Below are 21,160 nucleotides of genomic sequence, written 5' to 3' on the forward strand. Positions count from 1 at the left end.
GACTCTAACAGTGTGTTTTGTGTGTATTATTCAGCGTATCTGCCGCCCTCCGTCATGTTGCCTCCTCGACGGCTGCAGACTCTGCTCAGACAAGCTGTGGAGCTGCAGAGAGACCGATGCATTTATCACAACACCAAACTGGACTCCAGTCTGGACTCTGTGTCCTTACTGCTGGATCACGTCTGCAGCAGGTGTGCTGCGTTTACACATTCAGCCGCCACACGCATCCCTCGGCGCTTTCACGTCACACGTCTGCATTTGTGTTTGCAGGAAACAGTTTCCCTGCTACACGCAGCAGATCCTCACAGAGCACTGCAATGAAGTCTGGTTCTGCAAGTTCTCCAACGACGGCACTAAACTCGCCACCGGCTCCAAGGACACCACTGTGATAATCTGGCAGGTGGAGCCGGTGAGTGAAGGACGTCTGTCTTATACGTGTACATGCAGCAATACATCAGTCTGTTCTTTCGAGCATTTGGATAGAGTTGACCGGTAATGGAGATCTGAATTTCAGCCACACTTTATTTTTTGACACCTTGCGGACTCGACGGACTTGATTTAAAAGAGTTTAAGGCTACGTTAGCAGCATTAGTGTGTATTTGGCTTAACACTGCTTCAACAATTGCAGCGCACGTTAATTCAATAATTCATTAAATGCACCTTCTCAGGGCTGCATTTTCGCTACACCTCAGGGTGCTTACACACCTGTTTTGTTCCGAAACAGGGATTAAAATTGTTACAATGTTGCACTTTGCTCTTGGTGCAGTTCGCTTTCACACGGCAAAGTTTCTAAACGGACCAACAGAGCTAAAACAAGTCATGAGTGAGTAAACTCTCCTCACTTTGGTCAGAGTATCAGGGTTTATTCACGGAGTCTTGCTCAGCTGTCATTAGTCCTTATTTTAATTTATGGCAATGAGCAATAAGACATTATAAGCGAAAAGCTGCGCTTAAATTTTGAATAGTGACACCCACAGACATCGTCACCAAGTATAAGTCAGAGGTAAGACTTCTCATAGAGAGCCCTTGGCTAGAATTATGCATTATAGGCTTTATATTATAGAGAGAAATAACAGATAAACCAAGACTGCTGTTCGGTCAGTTTTCTTAACAGATAAACAGCTCTTTGCGTTTGACAGGATGGACTGTACCTCGCGTTACTTCCATACAGATTACAAAACAAAAAAACTTTTGTTTTCAAGTGTACTTGGTTCATTTAAAAGTAGGTGTGGACTTCATTCGCCATATTGACTGTTACACTTTTCCCCATTCAAAACTATATGAGTGACACGTCTTGTGTATTCTATAGTCTTTGGCGGGGCGGAGAGCTGTGGGAGAGTGGCGAGTTTGAGTGTTTAACAAGTGTCGATTCCCATGGAGGAGCTCCAGATGGAGACTTTTGTTTTGTGTTTACTCTATGATTAAAGTTGTTGCACAAGGTTTCTGTCGGTGTAAACAAAAAACCCATGAAGAAACTTAACACAGAGGAACATAGAAACCCCATTGGCTGCCAGGGTTTCTGGAGTGTTCTTGTCAGAGCAACACAAACAGATCAGATAGGTACAGTTGAAGTCAGAATTATTAGCCCCCCTTGAATTTTTTTTTTTTTTTCGTTTTTAGATATTTCCCTAATGATGTTTAACAGCAAGGAAATTTTCACAGTATGTCTGATAATATTTTTTCTTCTGGAGAAAGTCTTATTTGTTTTATTTCAGCTAGAATAAAAGCAGTTTTAAATTTTTTATTAACCGTTTTAAGGTCAAAATTATTAGCCCCTTTAAGCTATTTTTTTTTCAATAGTCTACAGAACAAACCATCATTATACAATAACTTGCCTAATTACCCTAACCTGCCTAGTTAACCTAATTAACCTAGTTAAGCCTTTAAATGTCACTTTAAGCTGTATAGAAGTGTCTTGAAAAATATCTAGTCAAATATTATTTACTGTCATCATGACAAAGATAAAATAAATCAGTTATTAAAACTATTATGTTTAGAAATGTGCTGAAAAAAAATCTTCTCTCTGTTAAACAGAAATTGGGTAAAATAATAAACAGGGGGGCTAATAATTATGACTTCAAATGTATAAATGCACAGCTTAAACCTTTAAGGGATTGTGTATGCAAAGTTAGTATGCATTTATACAATAAAGTGTACTTGAAAAAAAAACTTGTGAAGTGACCAGGTGTAAACAGCCCCATTTTTTTTATTATTATTATTTTTTTTTTAAGATTTATTTTTGGCCTTTTTGCCTTTATTAGAAAGGACAGTAATGAGATAGGAAGCAAAGTTGGTAAGAGGGAGAGAGGGGAAGTAGGTTTGGGAAATGTCCACAAGCCGGGATTCGAACTCTAGATGTCCTGACGTGCTACTGCACCATATGTCAGCGTGCTAACCACTAGGCTATTGTGCTGACGTAAACAGCCGCATTAAGTCTGAGTCATTGTATTATCCCAGTATCCTGTTTTAACTGTGTGTTTAAAAAGTGGGCTTTCAGTGTTGCCTTGTTGCAAGTGACGGATTTCTGTAAACCAATCAGGTTCCTACAGCGAGTCTAACTCTACACTTTTGGTAATGTACTGTTGTTTTAGGGTACTTTCTATTTTGTTACTTTTAAATGGAAATGAAAATAAGTGTTTCCTGTACACTGCTGAACCGAACTGCTCAGTGGATAAGAGCGATAAATGAAGCAGAATGGGATTGTATGTTGTTTATATCGGAATCAGAATGAGCTTTATTCGCCAAGTGTGCACAAACATACAAGGAAGTATTTCTGGTTTTCAGGAGCTCAGGGTACGTACATACACACATACACATCAACACAAGAACACAGAAAGACATTTAATGTGTTGTTACCACAGGAAACACATCAACTAAAGCTCTTACGGACTCTGGAGGGTCACGCGTATGGTGTGTCGTATCTCGCCTGGAGTCCAGATGATGTTTACCTGATCGCCTGCGGTCCTGATGACTGCTCCGAGCTCTGGCTCTGGAATGTTCAGGTAAACCATTTAAATGAATTTCTGAATATTTTAGCATTTTAATTCTGGTAGTGCTGCCTTCAAGTCAAATTATTTATATTTATAGGTCATAAATAATGATTGTTGAATATAGTCAACCATTGAAGTGGATCAAATGCTTTCATCAGAGTTGTCCTAAAACTATTAAGCAACACCTATTCTTGTCCTAGGACAATTTAAGAAACATTTTTCATCCACTTTAGATGTTAGATAGAAAAAAATATTAAAAAATCTTTTTAATTGATTAAATGATAAAAAATTATTAAAAGCAAAGATTTTGAAATGTTCTAATTATTCCTGTGTATTTTATTACATTATTCTAATAATATTAATTTTAGAATAAATTTTAGTATTGTCATTTTTGGCAGTAAGAGGGTTAATTGCTGTCAGTTGTGTGATGTTTTAGTTTTTCCAACGATGAATTATTATTAAACTATTCCAATTATTTTCTATTTATTTTGTAATTTTTTGTAATTAAATATTCCAACAGTATTCTGTAAGGTTAAGTTCTTTAAATTTACACTATGATGTTGATATGATTGTAATTAAAAAATAAAAAAAAATATTATTTGAATAACTTTCAGATTTATTCATTGTAAATATTTCATATTACTTGTGAGACTACTCTGAGTTTAATTTTTACATTGTTGTCTTGTATTGAAAATGCAGTATTTTATAATAGAATAATCATTACTAAATGTCAAAGATATTTTACAGATAAATTCAAAGAATTACATTATTCAAACCAAATATATATAATATATAATAAATACTATCCTTAAATTAAATTGTAATACCAAAAATTATAATACCCATCATCAATATATTGGTCATTGTGTACCCTGATCTCGTGAGATGTTGCCATCTAAAAAAACAAAACAAACAAACATATTGTACACTAATCAATGAAGTCCGTTTCAACTGACTGGAAACAGTCAGTATGGGTCTGTACGGGTGACCTTTATCAGGCATGCGTTTCCGCTGCCAAAACGTACCCTTTTGGTGGGCGTGGTGTTTCAGACGATGTCATTCTCGCTCGAGGAAATGTCAAAGTAAAGATGTACAGGTGGTTACATATCATATGAGAAGCACTTCTCACAAAACAGATGCTTTATACACATAAATACTTGTGTATAAATATTCATTACTAACTTTTCAATCAACATGATTTGATTATAACTGCAGATCAATAATGTGCAAAATAACCTACTGTAACATCTGCAATTACATAAAATAAATTAGTAAATGCAACATATATGAACACAGAGTCTCTGATATGTCACCAATTACAGAAAAACTACACACAGCATAAATTTAGTCCTTATTCGGGTACAAAAACAACACGAAATATAGCCCAGCCAGTGCAAACCTCTCATCTGTATCTCTAATCTTCACCAGCACGTGTAGCCTCCTGTTAGAAAGTAATTTCGTTATTGTGAGTTCATAATAGTCTAAAAGATGATGATGATAATAGTTAAACATGGCACTTTGCTCATCTTTTAGGTTGCTGAAACAATCATTTGCTCCTTTGTTTTTTCCGGCTTCTCCTTTGTTTTGTTGTGCTTCACTCTCACATTTGTCCATTTCTGAAACGCTCTGACATCCGAAGCGCTTCAATCATCATGCGCACGTTATTATCATCAGCTCAAGAAGTTCATTATTTCAAATATAGTTGTTCACGCATTAGATGGCCTTGTGAACAACTACGGTGCACAGGGTAAACTCTGCTCTTTTTATTGGCTTTGCGGCTGTTCATCAAGACGATGACAAGGTTTGTTTAAGCTCCGATTGACCATGGCTCGTTATTAAATGTATATAGTATTACGTTGTGATGTCTCAGATGTGTTTTTAAAAACGGCACTTCCTTTGTTTTCATTCTCCTGCTTGTGTATGCGCTGGTGACATTTCTCTGTAAACCAATAGCGTTCAGCTGCACGTCTAGCTCTGCCTTTTGTTATCCTATTGTCGTGCTTGGTACCCTTTGCAAAGGGTTGGCAAAAAGTGGTACGGTACAGTTCACTTTTAGGTACCTGTTGACAAAGGAAATGGACATAAAAGCATATCGTACTGTACCACTCAGTGGAAACGGGCCTTAATTTTAGTTCGTCTCTGACCTCTGACTCTCTTTCTCCTCCTGGTGGTCAGACAGGAGAGCTGCGAACAAAGATGAGCCAGTCTCATGAGGACAGTCTAACCAGTGTCGCCTGGAACCCCGACGGCAAACGCTTTGTTACAGGAGGACAGAGAGGACAGTTTTACCAGTGTGTAAGTACAGAGCTTGCACTCCATCACAAGATGTCCACGTGGTCTTAAAGTTTTAAAGGGGTGGTCCACTACGATATCATATTTGAAACTTTAGTTTATGTGTAATGTAGCTGTGTGAAGGTAGCACTCCTCATACTTCAGCCTCCACATCAAAGTTCCTGAAGACAAAGAAGTTCAAAGTGCTCCAGGATTGGCCAGCCCAGTCAACATTTTTGAACATTATTGAGCATATCTAGGGTAAGATCAAGGAGGCGTTGAAGATGGATCTAAAGAATCTTGATGAACTCTGGGAGTCCTGCAAGAACGCTTTCTTTGCCATTCCAGATGACTTTATTAATAAGTGATTTGAGTCATTGCATAGATGTATGGATGCAGTCCTCCAAGCTCATGGGAGTCATGCACAATATTCATTCTGTTTCCACTGCACCTTGAGTTTATATTCTATACTGGACATTATTTCTGTTCAGTGACGAGACTTTTGTCTAAGCAAAGTCAGACCTTACTGTCCTAATTAAATGATTAAAAATCAAGGCATGATCATATTTTATTTTGGTAAAATAAGCATAATCTAGTGGCCTTTGCCTTTCACATGAGCCACTTCTGATACCAAATGATCAACTAGAAGTCAAGTTATTATTTGTTGTTCTTAAAACTTGGATAAGCGACAAGACATTTGTCAGGTAGTGTATACTGTTAAAATGTCGCCAATGTTACCGTTTAAAGCCTAAAGTGGCGATGAGGTCTTAAAATGTATGAAAAGAGTCTTAAATAAGGTCTTAAATGGTATTGAATTTCCCTCACTGATTTCTGTACATACCCTGCATCAGCAACACATACAGGATTCGTCCTGGGTAATGATTATGGATGCAAACAATTAATAAACTATTGCTTAATCCTCAATAATTCTTTCAATCAGTACAGTTTACTGATTAAAGGCACAATATGTGACGCCACAAAACTAGCAGTGTTAGCTAACAAATCAATATGGTTAGTGTTGATTTTTATGTGTACATTAATCATTTAGTTGCTCATTTAAATGTCGATTGTTCATGTGACTTCATGTAAATTATCACCTCTAGTTAAGATGCATTGGTTGTTTTTGGACAGGATCTTGATGGGAATCTGCTGGAGTCGTGGGAAGGTGTTCGTGTGCAGTGTCTGTGGTGTATGAGCGATGGACGGACAGTCCTAGCTTCTGATACACACCAGCGGATCCGGGGATACAGTTTTGAGGACCTAACAGACAGAAACATGTACGCAACTGATCAAACTCTGTAATCTGACGCTTGAGTTGAGGAAACTGTGTGACCTTTCACGTGTCTCTCTGTTTGTAATCCAGAGTTCAGGAGGATCATCCTATAATGTCGTTCACCGTTTCTAAGAACGGAAGATTAGCTTTGTTAAATGTAGCAACTCAGGTAAGTGTTTGAGCTTAAAACTAACACTATGTTGTTATTACAGCATTCATAATGTAAAATAAGGACCTTTTCTTTACAGTAATAGTTTAAATTTAAAAAGTTAGTATTAAGTATTTCTTAATCATAATTTCATTTCAGAAATAAGCTTTTATTTACAGTTGTTTTTTGTAAAGAAAAAAGTAAAAATAGGGATGCAACGGTTAACCGATTCCACTATTAACCGCGCATTCATTCGTCACGGTTAATTAATTGTAAAGGCTTCTCAACACCACATTTCTGCACAGAACAAAACTGCTGCAACTAAATAAAGTGATGCCAACTGTGCACTAGTTCTGAGCTTGTACACGATATAAATAATAAGCATGCACACTGGATTAACTATGGCTGAGGCTGTTAACTAAGGTGCCGTTCACACACTGCGTCTTTTGAGCACAAGTTCGTTATTTCCAATTGAGGCTGGTATTGGGAGTGTGGTCGCTTATTTTCCTTGAGTTGGGCCATGATCTAAATAGAGCTAACAACATTTTGTTTAGTGAAAGGAGTTAAAATAAATCGATTTTTCTACCGCAAATGCACTCGTCCTCTCCGTATTTGTGGTGAACGGTTTAAGGTCACAACAAATGGAGGCTCGTCTAACACAGTTTTGTTAGATTTGTAAAATTTGGTATTGTTTGTATATTCCGTGATGTTTTAATTTTGCTTTGGTTAACATCAGTTTTAATGATAAAGTTGGAGTTGATTAATTATTGGGAAAAACAAGTGCATTTGTGGTGAAGGGGTCGATATTTTTATTTAATTATTTTTCCTCACAGCTGATTGAGATTTAGAAAGCCCTGTGGATTAATTTCATTGTTAGGATTAAGCGACATGTCTGTTTGGGCATGCCAATTTATTTCTTAGTCATTTTTAGTTTTTTTAGCAGATCGGTGGTTAGAGCTTAATCTCGAGAGCACGCAGAGGTGTGAGAGAATCGCCAATGTAATTGGTTGTTCTTCTCAGCCTGCGGTATTTGGTGCATAAAAACCCACCACTGTATGCTTGAAGCAGGCGTCTCAAACTCATATCAGTGACTGACAATTCGTAGGAGGACCACTTTAACTTTCAAGCACAACAAAAAAGTGGAAACCTGACATATTTGATGCACTAAGACATTGTTCCCCAGAGTATATGCAGTCAAAGCTCCTTCATTTTGTCTCTTATTGTACATATTGAAGGGGTAGTTTAAATTGCTATGAAAATACTACAATTTAATAATGGGCATAATAATAATAATTATTCTGTCCCAATCAGTTGTTGCTTAACCAAAGTTAAGTAGTAGTATCTCCTTGATTCTACAATAACCCTGACCTTTATTTAATTAAAAGAAAATGTCAAATGCACTAAACATCTCTCTTGTCTTGTCTCAAACTATCCAGATCTCATACATCTTCATAACATAAGCGTGTGTGCGTGTGCTCTCAGGGCGTTCATCTCTGGGACCTGCAGGACCGTGTGTTGGTCAGGAAGTATCAGGGTGTGACGCAGGGTTTCTACACCATTCACTCCTGCTTTGGCGGACACAATGAGGACTTCATCGCCAGCGGGAGTGAAGGTACTTCATTTCATTCCTCGTTCTTTTTCTTCACGAGTGTCTCTCAGTGTTTCTCAGTCTCTCGTTCTCTCTCTCAGATCATAAGGTATATATTTGGCACAAGCGCAGCGAGCTGCCGATCGTGGAGTTGACGGGACACACGCGCACAGTGAATTGTGTCAGCTGGAACCCGTGTATTCCCAGTCTCATGGCCAGCGCTTCCGATGACGGCACAGTCCGCATCTGGGGACCTGCACCTTTCCTGGACGCACAAGAGCTGGACGGGCTCACCGGTACAGACACACACTTCAATATAAAAACATGCTGGAGATCTGATTTTCTGGTTCATAGCTTTAGTGGGGCTCTCTGATCCCCAGAGTTCCCATAGGTTGTAGAATTTCTTGAATATCATGGAATTTTCTAGGCTATAAAATTACCCATTATGCTTTGGGTGTATGCAAAAGAAGGAGGCTTTGACTTCCGGTCAGCAGCTTTATGCATACACCGTAAAACCCAGCAGTCAACTTTATCAAATGAAATGAGTGTAGTTTACTCAAAATTGACTGAAAGTTAATTCTACTCATTTGAGAAGAGTTTTGAACTCAGTGTTGAAGGTAATGAGTTAATTAAAAACCTCATTACTTCAACTTAAATGGAGTAAGTTCACAGTACTCATAGATTAGTTTTTTAACTCAAATGGTTTGTAGCAATCGGTTTCCTCAAACGGTTTGAGTTGCCTTAACTTACTGGGTTTAACAGTACTCAGATAGTTTGAGTTCTCTTTATTTATTGAGTTTTACTCTGCTCAGATTGCTTCGTTTACTCAAATGGATTAAGTTCACAGTACTCATTATGATTAGTTTTTGAACCTAAATGGTTTGTTGCAATCGGTTTCCTCAAACGGTTTGAGTTACCTTAACGTTTTAGGTTTTACAGTGTATAAACAGTCACATTTGGACAGCTTTGAAACGATAGTTTTAATCTAATGTATTTGTATTTTACAATCTTTGAACTAATACTGCTGTTGGTCAGCGCCACCTCCTGGACTGATCATTTAATAAATGGGATCTAATAGGATGGAAAACATCTGCGAGCCATTTAACCTTATCATCAGACGGCATCATGTGTATTTTAATGGAGCATCGTCACCACTAAAGGGATCATTTTCTGTTTTCAAATATGTAACCAACCCAAACAAATGTCATTCACCCAAATGTTTGACACACACATGTACTGTCCCACTAGCACTTTGAGTGGCATAAAGTAAAAATAAAGTGGCATTTTGAAATGATGGAAAAAACACATACCGTGGTAAATACTACACAATACAAACTAATTAAATGAAACATAAACTGCTCCCGATTAGACATGGCTTACATACCTGTGTTGGAAAAAAAAATAAGCGAGTGAAGAGAGAGAACCCAGTCCAGAAGACTTGAGATGAGACGTTTTTGTTAATCTGCAGTCAAGCAGCATCTTTAAAAAAGTCCATGGGCCCTATCATACACCTGGCACAATAAGATGCAGGACGAGTTTCTATGACGCATTGCTAATTTCAGACCATAATTTTTCCGTTTTCCGCCACGTTTTTAAATTTTTCAAGACTATTTGCTTTTGTGTAATGTTGTTATTATTATTAGTTCCAGTATTATTTATTAGATGCATATTTATATTTGTTTGATTAAAAACAAGCTTAGATTTGCCCACCTGTCAGGTTTTGGACCATATGGGGCACAGCATGTGTGTTTGGATATAACTCAGTGTTTTGACGACACTTCATTATTAATGTTCATTTTATTCGTTTGCTGGAAATAAGAACTGAATTTAGAAATAGTTTTGAACCAATTTTTGCGCTTAAACTAAATTAGTTATGCATGCTAATGGATGTCTGTGCATACAACACGTTTCCTTATCCATGAAAGAGAGTGAAAGTAAAGAATGAGTCTCATTCTCTCATTCTCTCGCTGCAGGTGCTCTGTTTAACTGTTTTCTCGCTAGTGAAGCGTTCAGTTTTTCCACTTACAAAGTCCATTATGTAAATAGCAAATGCGCCATGGCGCGACGCTACTGACTCTTAAAGGGAATGGGAGATGAGACTCTGATTGGTTTATTCTCAAAACACACCTATAACTCATTAAAAGAATAAGCTCAACCCTGTTTGACCATGCGCCGCGGCGCAAAGCAAACTTTTCCGTCCTTAAAATAGCAAAAGTGGATTTGGACACGCCTTTAATGCTTTTGCGCTTTGGGCTTTGTGCCTAGATCGTTAAAATAGAGCCCCATGTGTCTGCAGAGAGCCTACTGGAGGTCTGCAGTCTGCGGGTTTTATCACAAGTATAATTTGAGACAAAGATGTCCTGTCTATAATGTGTTCATAGGAGGAGGGGGGGGGGGGGTGTTAATTCTGACTAAATAAAGCATGCAAATTAAGTATTGGAGTCAGCAAGATAACCGCCATATAGGTGTTAGAAACCTGACAAAACCGGACCTCAACAAAAGAGGTTTCTATGGCCTGAAAGCATCACCCGAAGACAAGGGAAGAGTCGTTAAAAGTCTGCCGGTAGCACTTGCATCACTTTGGCTCAGCCAGTCGTCAGAAAGACAAAGGTTTAATGTCCTTCATGGCTGGGCTGTTAATGAAATGATATAATTTAAACCAGAGAATATAACTTTTCAGTTATATGTAGATTATTGTTAATTTGAAACTAGATTATATAAATTTACTCACCTGTTAAGTTTCATGCCAGTAATTTGCTTTGCTCTTTATAACGCAGTGATGTATTGCATGTGTTGTGTGTGTGTGCGCGCGCACTGAGCACATTTTAACAGCAAGTCAGGAACACAGACACTGTATTTCAACATCTTATCTGACTGCAGACACTGAATTAGGAGAACGTTTTTCTCTCACACTTGAACCGCATCTGACAGAAGCATGCTTTAACACACATCTTTCAAAGAAAGTTGCACTGCACCACAAAAACATTCTGTAACCCACTCAAAACGGTACTGACACCCACTTTCAGATCGAGAATTACCAGTTGAGAGATGCTGCTCTGGCTGATGACACTTCTATACCGAATTTCTAAGCATGCTACCAAAAGGCGCTGGTCGCTGTGGTGCCCTCCATACAGCAACAAAGTTCTATATTAGGATTTTTTTTTGTCTTATAATATGTACTTTCTGTTCATCTAAATAATTTTTAGTGTAGCCCATATTAGATGGCAAAAGTGATCGTGCACAGAATTAAAATATAACAATAAAATATAACAGCTAATTAATGTCAAATTTTGACATTTTAGTATTTACTAACAGATTTAAATGTGTGTAAATGATCACTTTGATGGATTGTCACGAATTAAGGCTGATTTATACTTCTGCATTGAGTGATTAGCGTAACCCACAGCGCATGCCTTGCGAGTAGCCGTGTATTTATACTTTTGCGTGCTGTTTGTGTTGCTCTGCAATAACACTGTAGACGCTAGCCAGCAGTGAGGTTTTTATGGCTCTTTGTGTCATGTTTCTTTGCCTAAACTGGTCACAGCTACCAAGCCGACCAATCACAGAGCTTACGATATGTGTTATGTGTAGTTAAATCTTTTTGAGAGGTGCGCATCAATGTTGGCGTAAACTATGGCAAGGGCTATGCGACCTTGCGAAGGCTGCGCCGGAGCATAGCCGTGTGCTAGACGGAGAAGTATAAACCAGCCTTTAGTAGGGCTGGCCAGTATATCGAGTTCTGGGGATATATCGATAATTTTCCCCAACGCGATGCAGGATTATCAATGTCTTTCATATCGATATGGTTTGAGGCAGGGGCGTAGCGGACATTTTAAAAGTGGGGGGACGGTTGTATGAGATCATACGTTCATATAATAATTAATCACCTGTTTCTGAATGGTCTGTCTCTAAAAGTGAGGGAGACGTATCCCTCCCGTCCCCCTGGTTGCTACGCCCCTGGTTTGAGGCCACATGTGTGCATTCTGCACGAAACGGACCACTCCATGGTAGCACGCGAGCTCCACTTGCACAAATAAGCGCATGCGCAAATGAATGATTCACTCCATGAGTCATACAAAAGATTTCTTCAAAATGAACGAATCGTTTAAGAACGACCCATCACTGACGTGACATGGAGGAACATGCAGTGCCAGCGTTGTATCAAAATCTGACTCCCCAGACAAATCTGACTCCCCCTCGCATACACGCACGTCACACAGCTCCTGCAGCTGTCACAGCAGTTTATCAGAAACCTTTTATCGATCATTTCTTTCGCAATTGACAGCAAGAACGAACATAGAAACCTTGTCAAATTGACAAGCAGCACCTGAATGTGTTCAGAAGAATTAAAAACGCCAAAATGGGAGGAATTTATACCGCATTTTAAAAGTGAAACCACCTCATATTTACTGATTATAAGTTCAGTATTTCTTACACGACGGTCTCTTCTTTACATTTACGCTATAACACATTTAGCTCTGCGATCTGTTATCATGACTGTTTACATTTATATGCTTAACCAGAATTTCATCACAGCACAATTTCGTTACTTCTCATATCTATAGTCTATTCATTTTCATCTCCTTATTTAATATTTAGTAAAACAAGTTTAGTCAAAACAAAAGAAAAAGTGTAGGATTTTGTACATGAAGTGAAAGACTTCTCTTTAGATCTCTTCAATATGTGCACTGTTTAATAATTGTGCACAATACATACATGTAAATGTGTAACTAAAAACATATACAGCTGATTTAATTGTTTATAAATCACACAACTGTTTTATACAGGATTACTTATAACAACACTGTAATTGTGACATAAAATACTGTTTCATATTTACATTCATTGTGGTTCTTTTCTATCATACAATATTTTGTTGTGTTACTATTTAAGTGTGCTCCTTTTTTGCTCTGACAGTGTAGCTGTGATTTCTATGGTTCTATGGTTTTCTATTTGCACAACAGCACAGTAGAGCTGTGTATAGTCTTAAACAGGAAAAGAAAAACCTGTACTGTATTTATCAAAGATTTGTTTTCTAATGTGAAATGTTGTGCAACTTAGATTTAAGCAGGAGGAAAAACCTTTACTGTATTTTATTCATCAAAGATTTTGTGCAGCTGTTATTTTGTAAACAGGGAGGGAAACTTTTGTGTTTGAAAAATGTTTAATACAGTTTTAATAAAGGCTTTAACTCTCAAGTAACCATTTATGAGAAAATACCGGATATATATCGTATTTTTTGCCCATATCGCCCAGCCCTAGCCTTTAGCCATGCCCACTTTTTTACATGTTGTGGTATATACAGGATAAAGAAAATTCAGTGCAAAATGTACCATTTTGAAATATTATAATTAATCTTTCCCATTTAAAATAACTCTTTTTCTATTAAAAGTCATTAAAATATGATTTATTTCTGTTGGCGTAAAGCTGAATGTTCAGCATCATTACTTCAGTAAAATGATCCTTCACAACGCTTCATATTTTTTATTTGTGTGGAAACTATCAAATATTCTGTAACATTGCAGATGTCGATAGTTCTGTTTCCATCCAAAAATGTGAATGAACTTTATGCGCAAAACATTACTATCACATACATGACGTACGAATAAAGCGCCGTTTCAATCCAAAGAGAACAAAATAGTTACTTCCTGATTATCTGGCGCCAGATATCAACAGTAAAAATGGAATTTGCTGCGATTAAGAGAAGCTGCGTGAATCTTTTCTTTATTTAATAAATGACTTGCGCCTCAGAAGGCAATCCTCAATCCACACGGTGAACGCGCGGTGGCGTTTGAAGGCGTGAGACGCAGAGCACAGACGCTCTTGATTCTGGAAGTCATTAATAATATAATAACACTAATACTGAGATGGTTAAGGCGTTTTACAATGACCAAAACAACATTTCAGATGTTTAACAGTGTGCTCAGCTGGTCTGTCCATTCACACACATTTTCATCATTGCTTGATCTTTTAAAACAAAATCACATGACCTTTTTTTGATGCACATACTGGAATTTGTTCGGTAAAAGTGTTTCTAAAAAAGTTTATCCTACTCTGTAATGCTCATATGTTTTGTATGCGCATTTTCAAAATGGATGTGCATCTTTTTCCATCAAAAGAATTTTTTTTTAATGCGTATATCCAAAATGTGCATAAAAATAGGTGGATGGAAACGTATCTACTCTAACAATCAATTAAGTGCATCCTTACTGAAAAAAGTAATCCCAGTAACACATCTCCCCTCTTTCCTCAGAGAGTTGCAGCAGTATGGACAGTTGATGGCAGCCCTGCAACGGACGCCTTCTTCTTCTTACGACAAAACACGCGAAATCCAACAGAGAGAAAACACCATTACAGCGTTGTCCTCCTCCTCAACGACACACGAGTGCAAACAAACCCGAAAGAGATTCAGAGCTTGGCTTTCAGGAGTCTGGAGGCAGCGGCAGAGACCCGGCGCTGATCCCGGATCAGATCTCGTTCCCTCAATATTACCCTCTCATTAGCCCCGAAGACGAGACGCCCGGGGGTCCGGCCGGGTCTATAAACTCACACTCAATCCTCCAGCGGCAGAGGACGAAACACTTATTTTTTAAAAGATATACTAGTCCTAGCGATTCTCTCTTTGGTTCCTTTAGCAGTTGATCAGCTTTGGGCTTTAGTGTTGATGATGGAGTGCTGTAGTTCTTTCTGTTCTTTTGTTTTTTAACTCAAATACATTGTTTTCAACCGGACCCCCGTCACCCATCAGCAGGGGCTGAGTTTGAGTATTCAACTGAATTTGCTTGGGCCACCGAAGTGTGCGTGTGTGTGTGTGTGCAACTGAGCTTGTGTGCATGCGGGCTTGTGTGTGTGCGAGCTTGTTTGAAAGCGCATGTGTGTGCAAGCTTGTGTGTGTGCGTGCAAGCTTGCATGTGAGTGTAAGTGTGTGCAAGCGTACGTGTGTATGTGCGTGCGAGCGTAGTTGTATGCGTATGCGTGTGGGCGTGCGTGCGAGCGTACGTGTGCGCGTGCGAGCGCACTTGTGGGCGTGCGCATGTGTGTGCGCGTGCGAGCGTACGTATGTGTGTGCGCGTGCGAGCGTACGTGTAGCTTACTTGTGTGTGCGTGTGTGCGAGCATACTTGTGCGACGTACATGTGTGTGTCTGTGAGTGCGAGCGTACTTGTGTGTGGGCGAGCTTGCATGTGCGTGCAGGCGAGCGTACGTGCATGCAAGCATAATTGTGTGCGAGTGTACGTGTGTGCATGCGAGCATGCTCGTGTGCGTGCAAGCGTACATGTTAGCGTGCGTGCGAGCATCTGAGCATGCTTGTGTGCGTACATGTGTGTGTGTGTGTGTGCGCGCAAGCGTACGTTTTTGCGTGCGTGTGAGCGTACGTGTGTTTGCGTGCGAGCATGTGTGTTTGCGTGCGAGCATATGTGTTTGCGTGCGTGCAAGCTTACGTATGCGTGAGCTTGTGTGTGCGAGCATACTTGTGCACATGCATGTGTTTGTGTGCGCGAGCTTACGTGTGCGTGCGAGCATACGTGTGTGCATGCGAGCTTACATGTGCGTGCAGGCATACTTGTGTGTGCGAGCGTACGTGTGTGTGTGCGAGTGTACAAACGAGTCTGCGTGCATGTGCGTGCGTGCGAGCTTGCGTGCGTACGTGTGTGCATGCATCTGAGCTTGCTTGCATACATGTGTGAGCAAGCTTACGTGTATGTGCGTGTCCATGTGCGTGCGTGCGTGCGAACGAGTGTGCAAGCTTTGGTGTGTGCGTTCGAGCTTGCGTGTGTGAACGTTTAAAATGTGCCTAAGCTTTGGCTTTGGTCTCACACATGGCACTGTCTTCACACCAGCGCGAGTGTGTGTCCCTCGTTTAGACGTACGAATCATTTTAACAAAATCAGATCGAAGCCCTCGAGACCTTCATCTGTGGAACAAAACTTGAGCACCGTTTTGTATTGTTTAGGTTATTTCCCATTTCTTTTAAAGAAAGCTGTTAGCAAAGTTCCTTGTTTTCACCACTTACCTTAGAGAGGTGCGTTCAGGAGAGAGACTTTGTTATATTAGTGCAACAAAAAGTGAAAATTGAAACCCGAGGGCAACACGCACGTTCAGAACGTGTGTGAAAAGGTGCCGACAGCTTTAAACAGAGAGATACTGTGACACTGTCAATCAATCAGATATTGGGCGTTTTTGTGGAGTGTAAATGACCTATGCAGCAACATTCGAGCTGAGAGCCCCGATATAATGTTTCCTGCAGCAGCCATACCAGCATTAAGAGAAACCTTTTAAGATCGCACAACATATCCACTATTAATTCAGTCACATCCAACACGGTCAAGCTCCCTGATCTGAGATGTTTACACCAAATATCAATCTTTTTCCAGTCCCCCTTTTTTGGAGAGAAATATTTGCTATGGACTGATATTAAATGTTTGAGAAGATGCTTTTCTGCCTGTTTTTATGAAAGATTTTGTTACGTTTTTTTTTTCTTTTTGGTTTACAATATTTTTTATTTTGTTTGACTTTATCTCTGTATCATTATATTAAACTATAACCAGATAAATTGTCTCCTCTTTTTTTAAAATATCTTTTATTTAAGCATTATTAGCACTCTTTTTTTCTTCTTCTTTTTAATTTAGACGTACATTAACCGTAATATTTCAATTTAAAAGATTATCGGCTTCTTTCCGCAGACATAAGATGGTGCTAAACGCTCCGGCCTTCGCCTCGCAGGGGGAAACTCAAAGAGAAATCCAGATTTAACACTTTAAAGATCATCAAATCTCTTCTAAACGTTACAGTATCGGTCACTTTAATACTGAAGACGTATTTGCCAACTTGCAAAGTCTGAGATTCACTTCGTTATGAAAGCAATTATCATTCATTGATCGGTTTCGTTCTGATAGCTATTAAAAATGTGTAAAAGTAAATAGATTTTGATATCGAATCGATCGCAAGCATCTACCTGTTTTGCTTTCCATTTAATTCTTGCCTGTTTACTTGAGGACCATTTTGTGCCATAAGCAAAAAAACAAAAGAAAATCTGGACGATATTTGGTCGCTGCTCGGACCAGGCTGACGCTTGTGCACTGTGACACATCTTTGCTGTTGATTTAGCTGATCCGAGAGCAGTTTGTTTCGACTATTCCTCCTCATTGTTTTACAGAACTAAACACAAGGCCGCTTAATCGCAGCAGTGGAAATATTAATGCATATGATGATGATGATGGTGGTGGTGATGAAGGGTTTGTGTCCTCTACTAACCATATGCAAGAATGTGTCTGTTTTTTTTTTCCAGCGAACTGCAGATGTGCGAGAGGTTTCCCTCATGATAACTCTGCTCCTGAGCGAAGGGCATCCATCTGCATTAAGTGTGTTATTTCAACAAGTGATTGTACTGTTTTGTATTGTTGTGTAGGAGATGTGTTATGTATGCATATTTTCAATAAAGCATTCAGGGTTTTGAAACATACCAAGTATTATGCATGCGTTGAAAAGCACAGGGGGGATGGGGGGGGGGGGGGGGGGTATTATTGTATAGCGACTAGTTATAATGTTGTGCGTTTTACTCCCTAATTAGAGTATTTGATTTAGGAGGAAGCATCAAATGGTCGTATTAATTACAATTTCAAGAGTTCCCACTTAGATATGCTTGGCGTATAAAGCAGATTTGGCATGCTGTCCCGGGAGAGAACCCTGAGCTCGGAGATATTTGAGCCCAGGGCTCCCGCCCGGTCGATAAGCATATCAGGAGATCCGAGATCAGTTAGGTCTCGAGAGCTCCCCCTTTAGAAAAAGGAGGAAAAGGAGGAGATGAGGTGTAAGGGGGGATTCTTCCAAACGAAGATAGAAACAGTAGGGAGAAAATTATCCATTTATAGTAAACTAGGATCACTCTGATTGGATTATTACTGATTACAGATGAGCGGCCAGTCGTGCTCAATCATATCACGTGCTCCTCTCGAAATTAGTTTATGAAACTTCACTTAATAATAATACATCCACAGTGGTTAGCAGTCACATTAAAGCAAGAAGGTCGCTTGTTCCCGGCTGTACCAGTTGGCATTTCTGTGTGGAGTTTGCATGTTCTCCCTGTGTTGGCGTGGGTTTCCTCTGGGTGCTCCGGTTTCCTGCACAGTCCAAACACATGTGCGATAGGTGAAATGAATGAGCTAAATTGGCCGTAGTGTATTAGCGTGTATGGGTGTTTCCCAGTACTGGGTTGCAGCTGTAAGGTCATCCACTGTGTAAAACCTATGCCGGAATAGTTGGTCATTCATTCCACTGTGATGACCTCTGAGACTAAGCCGGAGGTAAATGAATGAATGGGTAATACTACAGTGATTTTATATGGTCTATTATTTAATCGCACGCTCAAATCTGTTACTTTTTTTGTAAATACTAGCAATAATAATACATTTTATTTGTATAGCACTTTTCCTACATACATGCAACTCAAAGCGCTTCACAAACAACAAACAAGTATTGTAAAGTAAACCAAATAACAAACGTAAAGACAAATAAAGCAACCTAAACAACAAATATATAAAAGCATACATGTATACGCATATATCTATACACAATCACACCGAATTAGTCCTTACATACTGTACATGCATACATACATACACCTACACAATATACAATATATATATATATATATATATATATATATATATATATATATATATATATATATATATATATATATATATATATATATATATATAGTATATATAGTATATTTTTTTCCCCAATTTCTGTTAAATGGAGAGATTTTTTTAACATTTCTAATCATAATAGTTTTAATAACTCATTTCTAGTAACTTTATTTTAGTATTTTATAGATTTATTTTATCTTTGCCATGATGACAGTAAATAACATTTGACTAGATATTTTTCAAGACACTTCTTTACAGCTTAAAGTGACATTTAAAGGCTTAACTAGGTTAATTAGGTTAACTAGGCAGGTTAGGGTAATTAGGCAAGTTATTGTATATTGATGGTTTGTTCTGTAGACTATTGAAAAAAATATAGCTTAAAAGGGCTGATAATATTGACCTTAAAATGGTGTTTAAAAAATTTAAAACTGCTTTTATTTTAGCCGAAATAAAACAAATTAGACTTTCTCCAGAAGAAAAAATATTATCAGACATACTGTGAAAATTTCCTTGCTCTGTTAAACATCATTTGGGAAATATTTAAAAAAGAAAAACAAATTCAAAGGGAGGCTAATAATAATTCTGACTTGGACTGTATGTAAATATTGTTTTATAGAATTGTGATAAAGCCTCAATCATTTGATTTCTATCACAGTACAACAGGATAACAATCAACAAAAAGGGGGATTTAAGGAAATAATTCAATGCATAAACCTAAAACTCATCAAAATTAACAGTAAAACAATTAATTTCTGTATTTTGAAGCAACATTTTAAAATTCGATTATTAATGAACACAGAAAGGCATTGAGAGTCTCATCCTGACCACTTATTATAATATTGTATTTTTTTTATTCAACTATTTTTATAAGCTATTCAGAGTGTTTGTTTTTTCCTTCAGTTTAGTCCCTTTATTCATCAGGGGTCGCCACAGCGGAATGGACCGCTAACTATTCCAGCAAATGTTTTACACAGCGGATGCCGTTCCAGCTGCAACCCATAACAGGGAAACATACACATTCATTCACACTCAGACACACTACGGCCGATTTAGCTTATTCGATTCACATAGCGCATGTCTTTGGACTGTGGGGGAAACCGGAGCACCCGGAGGAAACTCACACCAACATGGGGAGAACATGCAAACTCCACACAGAAATGCCAACTGACCCAGCTGGGGCTCGAACCAGCGACCTTCTTGCTGTGAGGCAACAGTGCTAACCACTGAGCCACCGTGTTGCCCTAAAATGGAAACAATGAAATATTAATACATTTAAAAAAAAATGTTACTAATAATAAATAAATAAAAACACACTGCAGATGTACTTTTATCATTTTAACATTCACTGCATTTCGTTGCCTTGTACTTGTACATGTGTAATGACAATAAAGTTGAATCTAATCTAAAAAAAATTTACAAGGTCCTTATAAATTTTCACAGTTTTTACACTTTTTATTGTAAACATTTTGTACTGTGGTTATTAATTTAAATAACAAAAAGAAAATTCTGTAAAGATGAGGAAAATCCACATTTGTGAATATAATATTTATCCATCAAAGTGAAGTTTCATAAACTAATTTCGAGAGGAGCACGTGATATGATTGAGCACGACTGGCCGCTCATCTGTAATCAGTAATAATCCAATCAGAGTGATCCTAGTTTAAATGGATCATTTTCTCCCTACTGTTTCTATATTCGTTTGGAAGAATCCCCCCTTCCACCCCATCTCCTCCTTTTCCTCCCTTTTCTAAAGGGGGAGCTCTCAAGACCTACCTGATCTCGGATCTCCTGATATGCTTATCGACCGGGCGGGAGCCCTGGGCTCAAATATCTCCGAGCTCAGGGTTCTCTCCCGGGACAGCATGCCAAACCTGCTTTAAACGCCAAGCATATCTAAGTGGGAACTCTTGAAATAATTTAAATGCCCATTTAGTCTATCAGGTCTGTAGCAGCCTATTGAAAGGCGTGGTTCTCTTTTCTGAAAACATGGGTGTTTTTTGCAGTTATTCACCTCATTTTTATTGTAAGAGCTAATCTTTGCTGGATCAGCTTGTCTGATGGTGATCATACCCATATTTTCAAGAGTTCCACACTTAGCTGATGATTGATTGTAAGCTTGTTTGGCATGCTGTCCCTGGAGAGAGCCCTGAGCTCATCAGATCCTCGTGCCCGTGGCTCACTCCCGTTTGCAAGGCGAGAGGGGAGTTTGAGCTCAGGTAGATCTCGAGAACTCCCCTGC

At 38.6% G+C, this 21,160-nt stretch overlaps 1 protein-coding gene across 1 annotated transcript in view; it reads left to right on the forward strand.

Annotated features, from left to right (window-relative positions):
* wdr26b (WD repeat domain 26b) overlaps positions 1-17,732 on the forward strand; it is a 32,248-nt gene extending 14,516 nt beyond the window's left edge. Inside the window, exons 6-14 of the mRNA XM_056480997.1 lie at positions 35-191; positions 271-409; positions 2,862-3,002; positions 5,166-5,285; positions 6,393-6,538; positions 6,625-6,703; positions 8,165-8,294; positions 8,372-8,566; positions 14,524-17,732. Of these exons, the coding sequence (XP_056336972.1) occupies positions 35-191; positions 271-409; positions 2,862-3,002; positions 5,166-5,285; positions 6,393-6,538; positions 6,625-6,703; positions 8,165-8,294; positions 8,372-8,566; positions 14,524-14,549 (1,133 nt within the window). The 3' untranslated portion in view covers positions 14,550-17,732. The remainder of the gene's footprint in view (positions 1-34; positions 192-270; positions 410-2,861; positions 3,003-5,165; positions 5,286-6,392; positions 6,539-6,624; positions 6,704-8,164; positions 8,295-8,371; positions 8,567-14,523) is intronic.
* The last annotated feature ends 3,428 nt before the right edge of the window (positions 17,733-21,160 follow it).

The sequence above is a fragment of the Danio aesculapii genome, chromosome 20 (assembly GCF_903798145.1).
Source record: "Danio aesculapii chromosome 20, fDanAes4.1, whole genome shotgun sequence".
Classification (NCBI taxonomy): Eukaryota; Metazoa; Chordata; class Actinopteri; order Cypriniformes; family Danionidae; genus Danio; species Danio aesculapii.